Source organism: Taudactylus pleione, unplaced genomic scaffold (assembly GCF_031769625.1).
Source record: "Taudactylus pleione unplaced genomic scaffold, aTauple2 ptg000002l, whole genome shotgun sequence".
In the NCBI taxonomy this organism is placed as follows: Eukaryota; Metazoa; Chordata; class Amphibia; order Anura; family Myobatrachidae; genus Taudactylus; species Taudactylus pleione.
In genome coordinates this window covers 529,537-549,971 of record NW_028284405.1, presented here as the reverse complement: position 1 = coordinate 549,971, position 20,435 = coordinate 529,537, and the positions used below count along the sequence as shown (strand labels likewise).

The following is a 20,435-nucleotide window of genomic DNA, read 5'->3' as shown; positions in this document are numbered from 1 at the left end:
CGTGAGAGCTTACATTCTAAAAAGGTGGGGGAAGACAAACTGGGTTGACACAGATGGGGACGAATGAGCATGTAGCAAGGAGTTAGAATGATAGCTGGAAGGCTTTGATGAAGTAGTGGGTCTTGAGAGCCCGTTTGAAGGATTGCAAACAGGTGGAGAGTCTGATGCGGAGTGGGAGAGAGTTCCAGAGGTGGGGAGCAGTGCGGGCAAAATCTTGGAGGCGGGAGTGGGAGGAAGTAATCAGCTGGCATGAAAGGCGGCATGCATTAGTTGAGCGAAGAGGGCGGAGAGGAGCGTGAAGGGAGATGAGATCAGAGATGTATATGGGAGAAGATTGGGTGAGGGCTTTGTGAGCGAGCGTGAGAACCTTAAATTGGACTCTGAAAGGGAAGGGGAGCCAGTGTAGGGCTTGTAGGAGAGGGGAGGCAGATACAGAATGTTTGGAGAGGAAGATAAGCCGTGCAGCAGCATTGAGGACAGACTGGAGAGGAGAGAGATGGGATTTGGGGAGGCCAGATAGGAGGAGGTTACAATAGTCCAATCTGGAGATGACCAGTGAGTGTATGAGGGTTTTAGTAGCATCCTGGGTGAGATAGGGTCTGATCTTAGAAATATTTTTGAGATGGAAACGACAGGACTGTGAAAGGTTCTGGATATGTGGTTTGAAGGAGAGGGATGAGTCCAGGATAACTCCAAGACAGCGCACCTTGGGACTAGATGAGATAGTTATTCCATCAATTGATAAAGAAATAGTGGGAAGTGAGGTGATGTGGGAGGGTGGGAAGATGATTAGCTCTGTCTTAGACATATTAAGTTTAAGAAATCGCTGGGACATCCAGGAAGAGACAGCAGAGAGACAGTTGGAGATACGAGTCAGAAGAGAGGGGGAGAGATCAGGGGAGGAAAGGTAGATTTGAGTATCATCAGCATAGAGATGATAATGGAGGTCAAAAGAGCTGATGAGTTCACCTAGAGAGGAAGTATAGAGGGAGAATAGGAGAGGACCAAGAACAGAACCTTGGGGAACACCTACTGTAAGAGGCTGTGGAGGGGAAGAGGAGTCATGAGAGGAAACTGAAAAAGATCGGTCAGAGAGGTAGGATGACAGCCAGGAGAGGGCAGTTTCACGTAGACCAAGGGAGTGAAGGATATTCAGCAGGAGAGGGTGGTCCACAGTGTCAAAAGCAGCAGAGAGATCAAGGAGAATGAGAAGAGAGTAGTGGCCTTGGGATTTGGCAGCAAGGAGGTCATTGCTGACTTTTGTGAGGGCAGTTTCAGTGGAGTGGAGAGAACGGAAGCCAGACTGAAAAGGGTCAAGGAGGGAGTGGGAGGAAAGAAAAGTGGTAAGGCGGTTGTAGACAATCCGCTCAAGGAGTTTGGAGGCAAAGGGGAGGAGAGAGATGGGACGGTAGTTAGAAAGAAGGTTAGGATCAAGGGTAGGTTTTTTAAGAATGGGGGAGACAAGGGCATGTTTGAATGCAGAAGGAACAGTGCCTGATGAGAGGGAGAGGTTAATGAGGTGGGCAAGATGGGAGCATGCTGAGAGAGAGAGGAAGCGGAGGAGGCGGGAGGGGATGGGATCAAGGGGGGAGGTGGAAGGGGGGGAGGACCGGATGAGGGCCATGACTTCCTCTCCAGATACAGGGGAGAAGGATGTTAGAGTTGGTAAAGTTGATGGGGAGGGGTGACTAGGGAAAGGAGGAGGTGGAGAGCTGGGGGACTGATTGGATATGATGTCCTGACGTATGGAATCAATTTTAGATGTAAAGTAGGTAGCAAAGTCAAGGGCAGTGAGCAAGGAGGGGAGACGAGGAGAGGGTGGGCGAAGGAGGGATTTGAAAGTAGTGAAGAGACGCTGGGGATTAGAGGACTGAGAGGAGATGAGGTTCTTAAAGTATGACTGTTTAGAGAGGGAGAGCGCAGCACTATAGGATGAGAGCATAAATATTTACTGCATTACTTACTGTAATTCATATTTACATTTTTCTTGCTGTAGGTAATAGAATTTGGTGAACAATGAGTCTCCAGTGGACGGCGGTAGCTACCTTCCTCTATGCGGAGGTGTTCATCGTTTTGCTCCTGTGCATTCCTTTCATCTCACCCACAAGGTACCAGCTTCCTTTAGTAACTATTGATTCTTCTTACAGTGTCCTCACGTGAAATTGTCCTCGTTCTCAAATAACATCCTTGTAAGTTTCCTTTCAATATTTTTTTAAAAGCTTTTAAAGGTGATTGCATTACAGATTACACAGAAGCCCACGCTCAGTTGATGCAGCTAGTCATTAGAATTACATTTCAAACATTCGAGTAACATTTCTGTTATAGCTATAAATGCAGAATGAGACTTGAAGCGGTAGAGACGTGATTGCAGAATTGTGGGGGGGGATTAGGAGAAGTAAGGGCTGCAGGTAGTTATTGTGAGGAGTTAAAGAAGAAATATAACACCAGTGTTTATTTTGTATACCATACTGGACAATCAGCGGTATTCAATTCCTACCAGGGTTCCCACCCTCTTTTACCGTGTGCGATTTATCACCATTCATGTAGCGCCCAGTATACTCAGTGCTTTACTGATTAAATTGTCTCTAAATATAATTTCTCGGCTACATTGAGGCGGTTTGCCAAATTCTATTTTGACCTGTTCACGTAGAAACTAGAAAATAGTTTTCTGCATCCAATTCTTAGATATTGATATTGATGTGCATGGTGAATTTGCCACATGGCCTGTCCAGAAAATCTACATGAGTTGGTACGTGGCTGGTTATAAAGTTATTACTACAGTTGCTATGTGTTTTATATAAGTACAGTAGGTATGTTTTTCCAAAGTGTTTTAATTGCCAGCCATTCCTACCATGTGTGTTGAAGCTTTCCTTTTATTCGCACTGCATCCAGCATATCGAAGATACGGGCAGGAAGAAATTGTCTTCTGGTTGGGAACAAGTACCATCTTGTGTACACTTGCATGTGAGCATGTTCATTTATACAACTAGCTGTACAGTGCTGGATGTCTGTCCGTCCCTGCCCCCAAGCCTCAGATACAAGCTGTGTTAGTTGAGTCTCTAGGTTCATCTGATCTTGCCAAAACCGCCTTGTAAATCCAAGATATTCCTTTTTACGTTCCGGGATTCAGTTTTTCCCATTTTATTTATAGACTTCTGAAAAGAAACTGAAGGTCCAGCATCTGTATGTAATGTCAGCGTTGCAAGTTTATAAAATCTTTTACATAGGAGGTAGTATCTTTCCCGTAGAGCGTACATTATTGGCATGAGCTTCTGCCACATGAATTATGCCCACTTCTGTTTTTCACCCTATACCTACTCTCCTGACAGGTCCTCATTCAGCGTTGTACGGTATTCAAATAATTATTTTTTTTTGCCACACTGCACACGTCTCAGTTAGTGACCATAGACTCATTGAAGGAGTCGATGTTTGCCCGATCTGCGTCCGATGATGCGTATGTGTACGTAGTTGCCGGAAAGCTTTGATGTCTCCGGTGGGCGTTTCAGTACAAGTCCTGGTAACTGTTACATTAGCATCCTTTCGAAAATCCTCAACTGAAGAAATCGCAGCAGCAATAGCGTACAACTGTGAATCAGGCCCTCTGCATTAAATTAGATAAGAGCTGTTAGAGGCGTGAGATGTGCGGTGAATAAATATCGTCTGTTTGCTTCGTACCTCATATTATGGGCTATGCCATGCTATGGTCTGGCTTTGTTGAGTCCCTTTAATACATTTGTGAAAATGGGATGTAGTCAGAATATCGACGCCCAGGAAGCCGTCTGACAGAATCCCGGCATCTAAATCCAGACGCCTATCTTTAGCCCGACGACGGAATCCTGACTGACTGCTTCACGAACGAAGGTAAGTGGGGACAGGGTTAGCGTTGGCCGTGGAGGGAGGGAGGATTAAGTTTAAGCGCACCCAGGGGGACTTGGGGTTAGGCACCCCCCGGGGAGGGTTAGGCTAGGGGAAGGGGGGGGATTAGGGTTAGGCGCCACCAAGATGAGAGGATAGAGTTGGGCACCCACCTGGGAGGGTTAGGTTTACGGTGCGGGAAGGAGAGGTTAGGTTTATGCACCCCTGGGGGGACTTGGGGTTAGGCACCCCTAAGGGAGGGTTGGGGTGGGGATAGGGTACTTACCTTAGCCATCAGGAGTCTGCTTCTTCGGGCTTCCGGCATCAGCATTTCACCCGGTGGCTACTCAGCCACCGGGATTTCATACCCAACCTGTGCCTACTAACCGTGGGTCTAGTGCATTGTATGAACTGCCTGTACCATAACGAGTAGGATGTTACATTTTTTTACATAGGTGTAATAGGTGCACCTTTTTTGTTTGTTTGGTTTTTCTTTTGTATGTCCATAAGTATTTCACGTTTTTTTAGCCATTGTAGACCAAAGGTAAAGTTTTGATAAATTTTCATGTGATTTGTAATGTAGGGATAAGGCTTTTGTATTGGCATTGTTGTTTTTGTATCCTGGTAGTTCATATTCTGTGAGTTCCATTGAAGTTTTAGTAGTCAGAGGTCGGCCTGTGCCATCGTCTTCTCCATGCTATCCCGTCTGCGTTTCCAGTAGGCCATAAATACTGAGTATGTAGAATGAGGGAGCTCATCTGTATTTCAAGCAATTTGTTTGTAGGTTAATTGCAAGGTGCTTGATTGAATGATTTTATAGTCTCAAATTGATTAAACTGTACAGTAATGTCTCTTGTTGGTTGCGATCATTACATGTTCAGATAAGCAGGTATATTTATGGTTTAATTTTGTATGTTCATTTTGTTATATTTTTGCCAATCATTAATGTTTATTGGTTATAGCAGTGAATTAAACATGCATAAAGGTATTAGATCAAGCCTAATCCTAAGCAGAACCTCTGTCGCATTTTTCTGCCAGTGTGCCGCAGCCTCCAGTTCCCAACTGTAGGTATTATGAAAGTTTGTTTGGGGGGCTAGTCATGCTTTACTTAACCCAAATGGACTAATGTCCTGTTGGGTGATTTACAGTGTTACCCCAATTATTTTTATTTTTTTTGCCTTTTGTGACATTCAGTACTGCTCTATTCAGGACATCCACATAACTTCCCTTACTTTATTTAGTGTTTTTGTTTTTTTATAGAGGGGGCAAGACCTAGCAGGGTGGAAGAGAGGGGGAAGCATGTAGAGACTGAAGTGGATCCGTTCTACTACACTATGTAGACAAGTGATTGGACACTCTCACGTTTCAGCTGGTGTGGCGTGGGTCCACTAGTTGTAATGCATGGTCATATTAACTCTGAGAAGTATAGAGATGTTCTCGATAACTCTGTGCTCCCTACATTGTGGCAGTTCTACGGAAACAGCAAATGTTTTTAACAGGGAGACGCTGGACTAGAATACAGAAAATTCAGTAACCCGGATGGACTGGCCAGCTCAGAGTCCAGATCTTATCCCCATTGAGAACCTCTGGGATGAATTGGAGCAGCGGGTGCATTCTAGGCTGCCTCGACCTTCTTCAGTGTCACAGTTGATCACTGTACTTGAGGCGGCATTGCAAAATATATCGCCTGGTGTTGTCCGGGCACTTGTGGACAGTTTGCCAGGAATGGTCTCTTCAGTAATTGCTGCACGTGGTGAACCTACAAAGTACTGACGTCAATAACATCTCATTGATCAATTTGCTGTCCGTGTCCAATTACTTTTGTCTAGATAGTGTAGTATAATATAAATTGGAGCTTGCATTTTGCAGCTGTAGGCTGATTAAGAAGGGTGTTTGTTCATGGGCCTTTGGTTACTTTACATAACCAAAATACAAATAAACCGTAGCATTGAGTATTGGATTATTACTAATGATTGTCACTTGTATTGATTAAATTAGCCTCATTTTACCACCTTTTGGCCATGCATTGAGAGTAATGCCTGATGACCGATTTCTCAAAACCATCCCGTTCTCTTAGACATGCTCAGAAATCTGGTCACCAGGTAACCGCTAGCTACTTGTTTGCATGGTCATGCACCGATTATGATCTGGTTGCTAGACTTTCAGTTCTGGAAGGCCAGATATGTCCATTTTAGTTACGTGAACAAATTAGAATGGGTTTTCCAGGGTCAGGCCATCTTCCTGTGTGTGAGCAGACACAAGTCTAGGTTTTGTTTCCAGTACAGTATGTGGTTATACACTGAGTATCTTTTTGTGGCAATGTATAGTGTTATAGTGCATCCAATCACCGGCGTGACCGCTGCTCTGCTGTTTTCCCCACCCGCGGGACACTGTGGCCCGCGGTTGGAGGACAGAACCCGCAGGCTGTTTCAGCGGGGTGCTGCACTGGAGGGCAGCGTGCTTTCTGCCCTTCAGAAATAGGGCGCGGCACCCCCCCTGAAACAGCCTAGCGGGAAAGCTAATGTATATCAGGACTATCCCTCCCCTTTCAGTCTATAGTAGTTATCAATACTGCTTGAGGTCGTGAGTTTAATTCCTGAACAGGGCTCTATCGGAAATTTTTATTTTTTCATGTTTGGTGGGTACTTCGGTTTCCTCCCACATTCCCAAAAAAAGCCTACTGGCGGAGTACTTCGATTCTGAGAAATTTAGCCCTAGTGTGTGAGCGGTGGTACGATGTTGGTTCAATAAGTAAGGTAACAAGACCTTTCATTTGTGTAATGTTCTCTATTTCATTCTAAGTTGCTGCCAGGCCAGACCAGAGCAGGTAGACCACTGCTTCCTCTCACAGCCATTAGACTGCGCTTCATAATCAGTCATAGGGTAGAATTCAATTGTTAGCGCTGGGCGTCTAACTAATGGGCGCCTATTGGAGCAATTCAATTGTTGCTCCCATCAAACACACATTAGTATTTTACACGCCCCAATGGCCAACTTTTAGGTGTGTAAATCCTAGTCTAAAATCCTGCATTTGGCATCTAAAGTCCAACTAAACTAAGGACTTTTAACACATTTTTTTCTAACTCCTCCGGAAGCTGTGTATAAAAAAACTTTGAATTGCTCTGATAGACGCCCATTAGTTAGATACCCGGTGCAAACATTTCAATTTCCCCCTTACTGTCCCAACATCAGTTGTAAGAGCGGTGCTGGCAAAAACCTGGTCAAGCATTGAGGTGTGTAGTGTGATTAGATTTTTGCATGTAAATGGCACATCAGCAGTTAAAATTGTATATCAACTTGTCGAGGTGTATTGTGATAATGTCATCTGACGGAAACAGTGTTGGGTTTGGTGCACGACCTTTGATAACGACAGAACAGATGTTCAAGATGAGCAGCGATCCGGCCGGCCAAGCACGTCCACCACAGATAACAATTTGTGCTACATTAAAAGTCTGATCCAGGAAGACAGATGCATCTGAATTGGTGATATTGCTGAGGAACTGAACATCTCAGTGGGTACTGTGCACAACATTGTTCATGAGCAACTGGGGTACAGGAAAGAGTTCACGCTGGGTTCCCGAAGCAACTCACAGAAGTTCATAAAACAAATAGGATGTGATTGTCTCTCGTGCACTTGACATAGTACCATGAGGAAGGAGTGCGGTTCCTGCGGCATATTATTACAGACGATGAAACATGGGTGCATTATGTGACATTGGAGACAGTCAGCATCCATGACATTGAAACATGCATCGTCCCCAACTTCAAAGAACTTCAAAGCAACTCCATCAGCAGAGAAGGTCATGGCAACCGTGTTTTGGGACCACAAGGACGTGCTTCCTGTTTATTTCCTCACCAAGGGAAATACTGTGAATGCTGTCCGCTATTTTGAAACATTGAACCGGTTGTGGAGGGCAATTTTGTCGAAAACCAACCGCACGCGTGAGCTGTAACGGCGCTACCATTAGAAGGTACTGGACCATTCTCCCTACAGCCCTGACCTGGCACCGAGTGATCTCCATCTCTTTGGACCACTGACGAAGCACCTGGGTGGAAGGTGATTCACAACTGATGGTGAAGGTCAGCAAACCATCATGTCCTGGCTTCAGGTGCATGACACTGTCTTCTATGCCGGGATAGATGTCTTGATGTACCGTTGAAATAAATGCTTAGACAAGTATGGGGACTTTATGGAAAAATAATCTGTACCAAGACCGTAGTATTGATTTATACATATATGTACAAGTGGAATAAATTTACGCAATGAGAGGTCTTGTTACCTTATTTAATGAACCACACTCATATAGTCAGGTGCATAAAGGGACATTGACAGAATTCTCATATTTTGGCCTCTGTTCACCACCACAATGGCTTTGAAATGAAACAAACAAGATGTGCTTTAACTGCAGACCTTCAGAATTAATTTGAGGGTAATTACATCCAAATCAGGTGAACGGTGTAGGCATTACAACGGTTTCTATATGTGCCTCCCACTTTTTAAGATATGAAAATTCTGTCAATGTCCCAATATTTATGCACCTGACTGTATGTTAGGGAATTAAGATGGTAATCTCCAGTGGGGCCGGTACTGATATAAATGACAAATATTCTCTGTACAGCACTGTGTAAATTGGTGGAGCTATACAAATAAATAATTATAGTACTAATAATGCATTCTAGATGAAAAACACTGTCATAGAAGTCACAGGTGCTGACTGTGTTACCAGGCAGAGCAGCAGAATAATGCTTCATTTTTTTGTTTTTGCAGATGGCAGAAAATCTTCAAATCTCGCTTAGTGCAACTTATAGTGGCGTATGGGAACACTTTCTTTGTGGTCCTGATAGTGATCTTATTGCTGCTTCTGCTAGGTAAGTGCATTGGTAGCGACTAGTAGCAGTCTCCTGTAGGTGATACCTGCTCTGTGTGTATTCTGTACTCTAACCCAGGGATGGGGAACCTCCAGCCCGCGGCTCCTATATGGCCCGCGAGTTCATTTTATCAGGCCCGGCCAGCTGTGACTCTCTCCCCTCTGTTTTCTGCGGCGCATCGGTGAGATGTCAGATGTCACGCAGTGCCGCGCAGCCAGTCCTCCTTCAGCCTGCCTGCAGACATCTTATGCGGAAGAGGACAGAGAGGTGACTGACTGAGTGAGGAAGTGGCTTGCTGGAGCACCCCTTGCTTTTAATTTTCCTGTGGGGCTGGGCTAAACCATGGATGAGGTCCGAGGATGATGTGTATATTTTATTTCATATTTAGGCCCATATTCAATTTGGGAGTGAAAAGTCCGTGCTGGGTTTTTCGCTCGACATCGGAGCTTTTCCTGGGATAAAGTATCGGGCACGCGCCCGCTTTATCCCCGTATTCAATTAGGAAGCAGCGAAAACGGGAGCCTGCGGAAAGGTAAGTATCGCAAAAAATTTGGAAATATTCGGGGTTTGTTCCTAGGACCCCCCCTAAAGATGTCTAGACATGGGGGTTCACTCTGGGTACCCCCGTTTAGCCCTGCAGAATGTGTTCTGCATTTTTAAATAGCCGCGGCAGGTGTTTTTTCCCGACATTAGAACAAGTGATGCAGAAGAGCACTTAGGTTATTTTCTTTCGTTTTTTTAAGTGGTCCCATCAAATTTGGGGTACATGAAAATAGGTACTAGCATATTTTTAAGTCCCTAAAGTAATTTTTGATAAATTCTACAAAAATGCACCTGCCGCTAATAGCCTATTCTAGAAAACACCTGCCGCATACTTACAGAATACTCCTGAACTTATTGCGCTATTTTTAAAGACTGTTCCCTTTTTTTTTTTTTTTTTTAACCCCAAGATTCAAATAATTTTTTTGGGGTGTCCCTATTTTTTTTATTTTTTTTTTTACACAGTTCATTTTTCTGGGCTATTACCAGGGGTGCAGGCAATTTTTTTTTTTTTTTTTAAGACTGCACTCCTAAACCCCAATTCTGCACTTTTTTTCGCCATGTAAAACATGATGAAAAGTTATCCCCGTTTTTTTAAAAGACCTGCGAAAAGTCTTTGAAATTGAATACGGGGATAATTGAAATGGGCGAAAATTAAGTTTTGCGGCCTGATTGAATACCCCCCTTTAGTCTGCTTTAGTAATGCTATACAATACAGTGTGTGTTAATAATTTTGTATGGCCGCAAATTACTTTATAAATATCCAAATGGCCCTTGGCAAAAAAAAAGGTTCCCCTTTTTTATAAGTTGAAATCTGACTGTGTGTGTATATATGTGTATGTATATATATATATATATATATATATATATATATATATATATATATATATATATATATATATATATATATATATTAATTTTTTATTTTTTTTACTCACACTCACTCTTAGTAACACGGGGTATATAAGTGAGGACTCCAGACAGGCAGGTACTCTGTGAAGCAGTGTGTTTTTAATGGCAGCAAACACTGCACCTTAGCATACATGAGCATAGGCCTGGACACACACAAGTGCACAACAGAAAATAAGCAAATAAAAATAAATGTCCCAGCACTCCTTGTGCTTAAGTCAGCAGTTACAATATCTGAGGAGTTTCCAGGTCTTGGCACCCTGATGCTAACCACCACCCCCAGCCTATCGCCTGGCCAGCTTGTCCGGCATCAGGTGTGTGACAGTTTTAAACCCTTCCTGTGCTCCTGACTTCCTGCTGGCTCTGGGCAACCTGAAAAACAAGGAGTTCCATATCTCTATTTTGAGCTGTGCAGCTCCGAAAACCCGGAATTCCAAACTTCTATTGCAGTCTTTCCACTCCTGGTTATGCCCCCACCTTTCCCCAAGAACAGCCTGAATGCTTTGTGGCATAGTTTTAGCAAGGCATCCCTTTCAGATCTGGTCCATGGTGACAGGACAGTATCATACAATTGCTGAAACTCCCCCGTTCCACCATATCCCAGAGGGACTATGTTTGATTAATATCTGGTGGGTGTGTAGGTCTTTGTAGTACACATTGTCATGGTCATGTAACTAGTTTGAGGTGACGTGCTTTGTATCCTTTGCTATCCTGCTGGACATAACCAATAGAAGATGGATAAATTCTGGGTGTAAAAGGATGCATATGATTAGCCGCAATACCAGGCTATGCTCAGTTGGTATTAAGGGATGTAATGTGTGCAAACATTTCCCACACTGTTATACCACAACCAACCTGAACCAATGACACGAGGTAGAATGGATCCATATATTTATTTGTGTGAAATTCTGACCCTACCATCTTGAGATACTTCAGACCAGATATCGTTTATCAACTCTTCTTGTCATTGTGTCCACTGTAGCCTCAGTGTTCTGTTCGCACCTGACCGGAGAGAGAGCCAGTGTGACCACCTACTGCTGTAGGCAATACACTTCAAGGCTCAACGTGCTGTGAGCATAATAACACCTGGTTATTTCAGTTACTTTCACCTTCCTGTTAGCCTGGACAAGTCTGACCACTCTCCTCTGACCTCACTAACAAGGCACTTTCAGCCTCAGAACTGCCACTCACTGGATGCTGTTAATTTTACTCCCATTTTCTGTAAAGTATAGGGACCTGTTATACCTAATATATCAGCAGTTTCTGAGCTATTCAAACCACACTGTCGGACACCAGTTCCACAGTCACTTCGTTCACATTTCTGCCCCATTGCGGTGTTTGACATGAACAATAACTGAACCTCTTGACCACGCAGGAAGATAATCTTTCTGACTCCTGGTGGAATAAGGTTGTCTACGTGAAGTTTACTTTCCACCGTCTTTTGGATATAGCAATACATATGCGAATGTAATCGTCAGCAGCCAGCCTTCCTGTGTGTAAGTGGCCTCCCCCCATAAACCTGCCCGGCATAAAAACAAATCTGTGGGTGGATAGCTGCATCATTTGAAGCTTTATAAAGCACATGCAAACATACAGTGATGGATCTCACACACACACACTATTTGAATTTAAGTTTCAGCTGCTCTGTGAAAGCCCTAGAACCCACAAATGATGCCCATTTATATTCTCTCCTCTAACGCTATTCTCCCTTTAACTTTTTTCTTCATTTGTATAAATATAAATGTGATCTATAGGATACAGTGTATTGTATTTTCACCCTGCTTGCGATCAGTTGTAAGTATACGTCAGTAACTTCTTCTGAAGCCGGTTGTAGATGGAAACATGAGCAATAGAGTATAAAGTTCTCTCTCTCCTTTCTTTAGTTGTCCCATTACCGGTGGCGATGTGCAAACAGGTCTAGGATTATTATTAGCGTCTCTACAGTGCTATGGGCTGACTGTTCTACGTACAGAGATCTGCTACAATATAAAGAAAAAGAGATAAATAAAAGAACCGTAGTCCGGGCTGCCTGCCAAGTTCTATCGTGGCGAATAGGGAGGTTGATGTCGGAGCCTATTGTGACTCCTTTACAGTTATGCTTTATCCCACCTGCAGAACAGATAAAATACTGCAAAATGTCATCTCTGCATTTGCGGGGGTGGGAGAGGAGTACAGTAAAAAAAAAATAAGATTACAGATTTTTTGTATATAGCTAAAATACAAGATGCTCTGAGGCCACTATGATTGTCAACACTTCGGCCAATTCAGATTTGATTTGCGCAATTGTTGACTCCACCCTTTGTGGCCCCATCATTACAGAGTGACACAGAGGTGTGTTCCTGAGCCCCTGTTCTCTGCTCTGCCGCATTCCTTCGCCATTGTGAGGGACTTTGCAAGCGTCACGCGCCTGCGCTTGTTTTCTGTTGGGCCTATCGATGGTACCTCTGAGCTGTACTCCTGCATACATCTCATGGTGACTTCTGCTTCTCTCCTGACCTTCCCCTCACAACCCCATTTTTTACTTCAGGTTCCATAGGGGGTCCACAGGGTTGACCTTGGGGTATAGCTGGATTTGGATCCACGGGCACCACACAGTTAAAGCTTTGCTGCTCCCAGGATGCACTGGCTCCATCCTCCTATATACCCCGCCACAGGCACCTCAGTTTTAGTTGGTGCCCGGCCGGAGTCGGGTCACCCTAGCGCAGGGGGGCTGCTGGGCAGCCCCTAAGCTTATCTTTAGTTTAATTAATTTTTATTTATTTTTTTAACACTTTTTATGAGTGGTAGCTTCAGACTGTCCATTGGACGTCTAAGCTGGCGCTCCTCCATCCCCACTGGCGCCGCAACGCCAGTATTGATCTGGGGATCGCGGCGGGACCTCAGAGCCTGCACAGGCTCTGGGCTCTCCCTTGACTGCTGCCGGACGCGACGGGGATAAAGTAAGCCGTGGGTCACTGCTTGCTCTGACCCGCGGGTATTCCTATATATGCAGTCCTTAGCCTCCGGTCTCAGGGGATAGACCGGAGGCGCTAGTAAGTGGCGGTGGGCTCCCCCTATGCAGGCATACCCTGACGACCGCTAGACCACCAGGGACATTGTGCCGGTAAGCGGGAACCGGCGTCCAGGGGGTTAAACACTAGCCAGGGGAGAGAGCCTTCCCTGTTTAGCGGCTCCTCCCCTCAGCTCAGCGCGCCTCTAGCTCTGTGTTCTGGCACTGCTGAGCTGCTCCTCCTGCGGCCACTCCCCCACTGAGTTCTCCAGTGGCCATTTTTTCTTGGATGGGCAGCGCAGTTCTCTCCGGCGGTGTGTGGTCGATCCCCCTGTGTACCTCTCCCCTCCTAAAAGGTTAGTGTACACAGCGCTATAGCCCTCCCAGACACTGAATCTAGGCAGGTTGATTATAGTGTAAAAGTGCAGGCTGTTTATCTTTCTGCATTGTATGTGACTTTTGCTAGTCCTGACTGTATCTGCTGTTTTTCATAACTTTACGGTCAGTCTATACCTATCCCTTTCCTTCTTCTCCGGCCCTGGCAGATGTGTGTGGGAAGGGCTTTTTCACGGATCTCGCTTATATAAATCTCGTATCTGTGAGGTCTGTCACATACGGTTGTGTGCTGTACGTTGCCATATTTGGGGACTTGTGTGCTGCACACTTGTAAGCGAGAAGCTTCCCAGACGGTATTGCCATATTTCTTTGGGTATATATAGATATCTATAATCATATATAATCTCTATCTCAATTGTTTAGCATGTCTGATGAGGAAGTTGAACGCTCGGCGGCTCCCTATCTGCTCACTTGAAGACGATGCGCTGCAGCGGGGAGTTTAGAGGATTTAGCGCAGGCTGGTGTGTGTGTCCGGTGCCATCAGTTACCGGGTCCCTCTAATCCCGCACCTTCGGGACAGGATCCACCATGGGCAATGTTTTCCCAAGTGCTGGTTTCCATTGCGGACCGTCTAGTGATTCCGACCTCCCTTCCACATAGGGTGTTAACACAACCCGCCATCCCTTCTTCTCCGGGTGTACCGCAGTTGTTGCAGTCTCCCCATGGGTCCCAGACAGTTCATCCATATACGGGGTTCCCTATGTATGTACAGTTTTCACCTATGACGCAGCAGTACGTCATCCCTTTTTCAAGGTCTCCCGCCAGTTAATCCTCCGTGGGTCGATGTGTTCTCCAATTCTGTACAGAGTTTGGCAGCTTCCTCTTCGGCTTTTCAATCCATGTTGCGTAGTGACAAGCCTCACAAGGCGTCTAAACGCACTGTTCTGTCATCCCAGTCTGCACAGTTGTCAGACTCAGATTGCGTCCTCGGATGAGGGCGAGTTGCATGACTATTCTGATTCAGATTCTCCTGCTCCGGAAGCAGAGACAAAGTCTACCATTAATGTCCCGGCGTTAGTACGGGCGGTGCGGTCCATTTTGGATATTGAGGATGATGCTCCGGCCCCCGAGTCCAAATATCCCAACCTTAAACAGACTAAGGTGACGTCAGCTGTTTTTTTCCTTTATCTGACCAGCTGACTGATCATATGGCGGAGGCCTGGCAGTCACCTAGTAAAAGGTTTCAGACAAAGAAACGTTTAAGCAGTAGTTATCCGTTTCCTGCTAGTTATTGCAAGAAGTGGGAGACTCCACCGGCGGTCTATTTCATTCTTAAAGGACCCCACGGACAGAAAAGTGGAGACTTGTTTAAAGTCCATTTACTCTCTTTCAGGGGCGGTGGCCCGTCCGTCCATGGCCATCTTGGGTGGCTAAAGCCATTGAGAGTTGGGCCAATGTACTGGAGGATACGCTTCCTGAGGAAGCTCGGGAAGTTCAGAGAGCTTTAATTGGTCAAATGAGGGATGCCGCTTCCTATATTGGAGAAGCGTCTTTAGATGCTAGTCTCCTCACTTCTAAGGTGTCTGCGGCAGCGGTCTCTGCTCGCAGGTCTTTGTGGCTTCGTTCTTGGAGAGCAGATGCGGATTCCAAGAAAGGCTTAGAAGCCTTACCCTTTAATGGGGAAATTTTGTTCGGTCCTGACCTTGACAAAATTGTGGATACATTAGCTAAGTCTAAGTCAGCATTTTTACCATTAGCTGCCGCACCTTCTAAACCTCGGACATCAGCCTTTCGGTCCTTTCGGACTCAGGGTAAGTCCAAAGGTCAAGCTTTCCCAAGACAGTCGTCAAACAAGACTGCCCCTAAACCATAAATGCAAGCCTGGAGCACTAGACGTCCGGCTTCCAAACCCGAGGATAAGCCTTCAGCCTGATGGGATGGGCCTCTCTCTGGGGGATCCCAGAGTGGGGGGCCGACTTCTTCGCTTCGCCCAATGCTGGTGCAATACAACCAAGGATGCCCTATCCTTCCGGTACAGACTCCCTCAGCAATTTTTTCTGCATGAGCCTTTCCTTAGACAAGACCAAGGCGTTGTTAATCTGGGAAGCCATAGAGTCCTTGCTGAAAGCAGGGGTAGTTATTCCCGTTCCGTCATCTCAACACGGGACGGGTTACTACTCTTCTCTATTTCTAGTTCCAAAACCCAATGGGTCTCATCTGCCCATTCTCAACCTGAAATCGTTGAACAGGTACCTCAAAGTGCCTACGTTCAGGATGGAAACTTTGCGTTCTATCATTCTGGCCCCGGGGGATTATATGGTCTCCCTGGATATCCAGGACGCCTACCTCCATGTTCCTATAGCACCTTCACACCAGCAGTATCTCAGGTTTGCTATACAACATCTTCACTACCAGTTTCAGGCTCTACCCTTTGGTCTGGCCACGGCTCTGAGAGTGTTCACGAAAGTGATGGCTGTCATGGCGGCGCATCTGCGCAGCCGCGGTATACGTCTTCTACCGTATCTAGACGACCTCCTATTGCTGGGCAGCTCTCCAGAGGTCCTTTTACAACATCTGCACCTCACGATCACTTGTCTCCAACCGCACGGGTGGCTAGTAAACTGGAAAAAGTCCTCTCTCATTCCATCACAGCGGATGGTTCATTTGGGAGCCCTTCTAGACTCCTGTCAGCAACGGATCTTCCTGATTCCGGAGAAAGTTGCCTCTCTACAACTGAGAGTCGGCAGATGTCTAAAGAGTTCCCAGGTGTCAGTGCACTCTGCAATGAGAATTCTAGGGTCCATGGTGTCGACATTCGAGTATGCCCAATTCCATTCCAGGCCCCTTCAGAGGCTGATTCTATCCAAGTGGGACGGGTTGCCTCACCGAATCCGGACGCAAATGCTTGTTTTGCTTCTGCAGGTCTGCCTATCGTTGACTTGGTAGCTTCAGACAACTCATCTCACCAAGGGCTGCCCCTTTTGGATCCCGGACTGGGTCCTTCTCACGACGGATGCCAGTCTTCAGGGTTTGGGGGGCGGTGTCGGGTCCCCTGTCGCTTCAGGGTCATTGGACAGCGGAAGAAGCGGTTCTTCCCATCAATATTCTAGAGCTTCGGGCCATGTACAGGGCCTTCCAGGTGTCCGGTCACACTCTTCACGGAAGAGCAGTACAAATTCAGTCTGACAACGCCACCACAGTGGCATACATCAACCGTCAAGGAGGGACTCGCAGTCGAGCAGTGGTGTCGAAGGTGTCACACATCCTGTCCTGGGCGGAGTGCCACCTTCCGGCCATCTCGGCAGTCTTCATTCTAGGAATTCTGAACTGGGAGGCGGACTTCCTCAGCCGTCACGACGTGCATCCCGGGGAGTGGTCCCTTCATCCAGAGGTCTTTCAACTACTCGTGGACAAGTGGGGACTGCCGGAGGTGGACCTCATGGCTTCCCGTCACAATTACAAATTGCCTGTGTACAGGTCCAGGACAAGAGACGCCGGCGCGAGCCTAGTGGACGCGCTGTCAGTGAAATGGACATTTCAACTAGCGTATCTCTTCCCTCAGACTTGCTGCCTCGGCTCCTTCGGAAATTGAAACAAGACGGCGGCACGCTGCTGCTGGTGGCTCCGGGTTGGCCCAGACGTCCCTGGTACTCCTATCTTCAGAGTCTATCCATCGACGTTCCGTTTCTTCTGCCTCAACGTTGGGACCTGTTGTCTCAGGGGCCCTGCCTACACCCGGACCTGGGTCGTCTGTCTTTGACGGCGTGGCTCTTGAGACATCAATCTTGAGAGCCCGAAGCTTTGCTAGCTCAGTCATCGGCACAATGTTACAAGCACGTAATCCAGCTTCCGCGAGGATCTTCCACAGGGTGTGGCATACTTATTTTCAATGGTGTGAGTCCAGGAACTACGATCTTCAAGCGTTTCGGGTTTCCAGGGTTTTGGCGTTTCTTCAGTCTGGTTTGGATTTGGGATTACGCCTCGCTTCATTGAAGGTTCATGTGTCCGCACTTCTGTATGGTTCCAGCATAGAACCGCTACTCTGCCTGATGTTCGTACCTTTTTCCAAGGTGTCCTCCGGATTCAACCTCCCTTTGTTCCACCAGTGGCTCCTTGGGATTTGGCTGTGGTCCTTCGGGCCTTGCAGGGTCCTCCGTTTGAGCCTCTAGTGTCGGTGGCGCTAAAGTGGATGACACTTAAGACTGTTTTGCTCCTGGCAATTGCTTCAGCCAGAAGGTTGTCAGAACTAGGCGCACTCTCTTGCCGTTCGCCTTTTCTGATTTTCCACCAGAACAGGGCGGTTCTTTCGCACCTGTCCGGATTTTCTTCCTAAGGTTGTCTCCAAGTTCCACATTAATCAAGAATTGTGGTGCCGGCATTTCAGTCACCTGATCTCTCGGCTGGTGAGGCTTCCTTAGATGTTGTCCGTGCTCTCAAGGTTTATATTGATCGCATTAGTTCCGTTCGCAGGTCTGATTCTTTGTTTGTCCTCTTTGGTTTTCATAAGAGAGGTTGGCCTGCCAACAAGCAAACTTTGGCCCGTTGGCTTCGTTTAGTTATTTGTGAGGCCTATTCCCAGGCAGGCTTACCTGTCCCAGCCTCTGTTAAGGCTCATTCCACCCGGTCTATGGGTCCCTCGTGGGCTGCTGGCCGTGGCGCCTCAGCCGTTTAGCTGTGTAAGGCGGCCACTTGGTCTTCCATACAGACTTTTCTACAATTCTATAAGTTTGACACGTTCGCCTCTCAGGATGCATCCTTCGGGCGCCGGATTCTCCTCTCAGCACAGGAGCGTCCCCGCCCTTAGTCAAACTGCTTTGGGACATCCCAAAGGTCAACCCTATGGAACCTGAAGTAGAAAACAAGAGATATGGTAAGAACTTACCTTTGTTATCTCTGTTTCTACGAGGTCCATAGGGTCCACAGGGCGCCCGCCCTAATGCACCTGGCTTCAAATGGGCTATGTGGCTGGTCACCGGTTTTCCGTCTCCCTTTCTGTGAGTATGGTTCTTGTGTGTCCCAGTCTTCCTTCTCTCTGTTTTTATCTCCTCCGGCCTTGGCTACTTACCAACTGAGGTGCCTGTGGCTGGGGCGGGGTTTATACGAGGATGGACCCAGTGCATCCTGGGAGCAGCAAAGCTTTAACTGTGTGGTCAAATCCAGCTATACCCCAAGGTCAACCCTGTGGACATTATGGACCTCGTAGAAACAGAGATAACAAAGGTAAGTTCTTACCATGGGGTCATTCAGACCCACTCGCAAGCGGCAGTACGCTCGCAGATGGGTCTGAATGCGAGATGCGCATGCGGGGAATCCGTCGCTCGGGGTCTCACACCAAAGGGGGCGTGCTGTCGATGGTGACTGACAGCACGCCCTCTTTGGTGGGCGTGCCGGGGGCGTGCCTGCCAGACGGAGGCGTTCCCATGGGAACGCCTACCGTCTGAAGCCGGCCCCACTGACATCACTAGTGATGTCAGTGGGAGTGATTTTGGCTCTGATAGAGCCAAAATCACTCCAGGGCTTGTGGCTGGGAAACCCTACCGCAGGGTTTCCGTCGCAAGTCCGATGGTCGCGATGGTCAAGACCATCGTGACCATCTTTTTGGACGCTCGTATATGCTGTGGGTGGTGACCCACAGCTATACGAGCGTCCAGGAGGACGCTCCATTTTAATGGAGGAGGGCCCTGATTCAGAGCGTGCGCTCTGGTCAGAGCGTGTGGCTCTGAATCAGGGCCCATATCTCTTGTTTTCATATTCAGTGTACTGCAGAGGTGGGAGAAGAGCACAGAGGATAAAGCTGTTTGGAAGATGTTTAAATGACAATATCTAAATCCTATCTAGGTAACATGATGTTCATTTCCGGTTTTTAAGGTTTGGCTGGAATTGCTCTAAAGTCAAACTCCTCGCTCAGACCAGACACCGTTACTCCTGTTCAGGAGAGTAGGCTTCCTCTACTTCACCCTGGCTTGGGGAATAGCAGGAGCAGCTGTGCACACTCATGTGTGTCTGTTGTTAGCTAGCTGTCTTCTCTGCCTGATGCATTCTGTTGAATTGAGACCTTGATCTATTAACATGAGCAACACGCCTGAATGTGGATCAGAAGCTCCGCTGTTCAGCTACTCCCCACAGCTGTTTATCACAAGATCAACAGCTGTGCATTGTACGTAAATCTATCTGGTTGTGACAGATGGTAGGGGGAATACCTTTTGTGTTCTGATTATCTGACCTAGGATTGCCACACGTAGTGGCTGATTCAGTTAACTAAGAGGTTCCTCTGTAGCCCCGCGCGCTAATTCTCCGCAGTGTGTAAGAGCAGGAAACGTTACCCACATCCATTAGAGGTAACAGCTAAACCATGTAAGGTTTTCCTGTCACTAATACCAGGGAGGTGCACTGCCACACATTGTGTCAGAACCTCGTGGCTAATTTGTATATTCCCAATAGATGATAAAAGGAGACGCATAGTATTCTAGCAGCTAAATGACTCCACGACACACAGTACCCTATCCTGCTTCTTCCCTGTCACATGCTGATCAGACGTAGGGGTATTACAAGGCCCGGTTTCCCATTTACTTTGCTCAGATTTTCATAAGGTTCAAAGTGATGGATTATCTATCCTGACACTGCAGTGATGAAATTGTCCTGCATGATTTGCAAGTACATGGCCAGTAATGTATTGGCTTGTGTACTGCAGTGAGAGGGAGGGGAGGAGGGGGGTTATACTCATGCATGATGAATATAAATTTGGAGCATACAGAGTGATTGCCTATTTTACTTATTGATGGTTTATTGTCAGGACAGACCTGTGTGCATTCCAATGCTGGTGTTTTCCCAACTGCTTCTACTGAAAATGTGTTCCAAGCCTCCGCTACTTGGACAATGATCCTTTATTAGCCTGGTATTTATATGCTGAGCCTTTTATAGAAAACCTTAATATGTG

The 20,435-nt window shown here is 46.6% G+C and overlaps 1 protein-coding gene across 3 annotated transcripts in view; it reads left to right on the top strand.

The window, feature by feature from the left end:
- Positions 1-20,435, top strand: part of BCAP31 (B cell receptor associated protein 31) — a 71,402-nt gene that overhangs the window by 7,807 nt on the left and 43,160 nt on the right. For all 3 annotated transcript variants that reach the window (XM_088468611.1, XM_088468528.1, XM_088468474.1), the window contains exons 2-3: positions 1,997-2,108; positions 8,624-8,724. In XM_088468611.1, coding sequence (XP_088324737.1) covers positions 2,017-2,108; positions 8,624-8,724 — 193 coding nt within the window. In that variant the 5' untranslated portion in view covers positions 1,997-2,016. The remainder of the gene's footprint in view (positions 1-1,996; positions 2,109-8,623; positions 8,725-20,435) is intronic.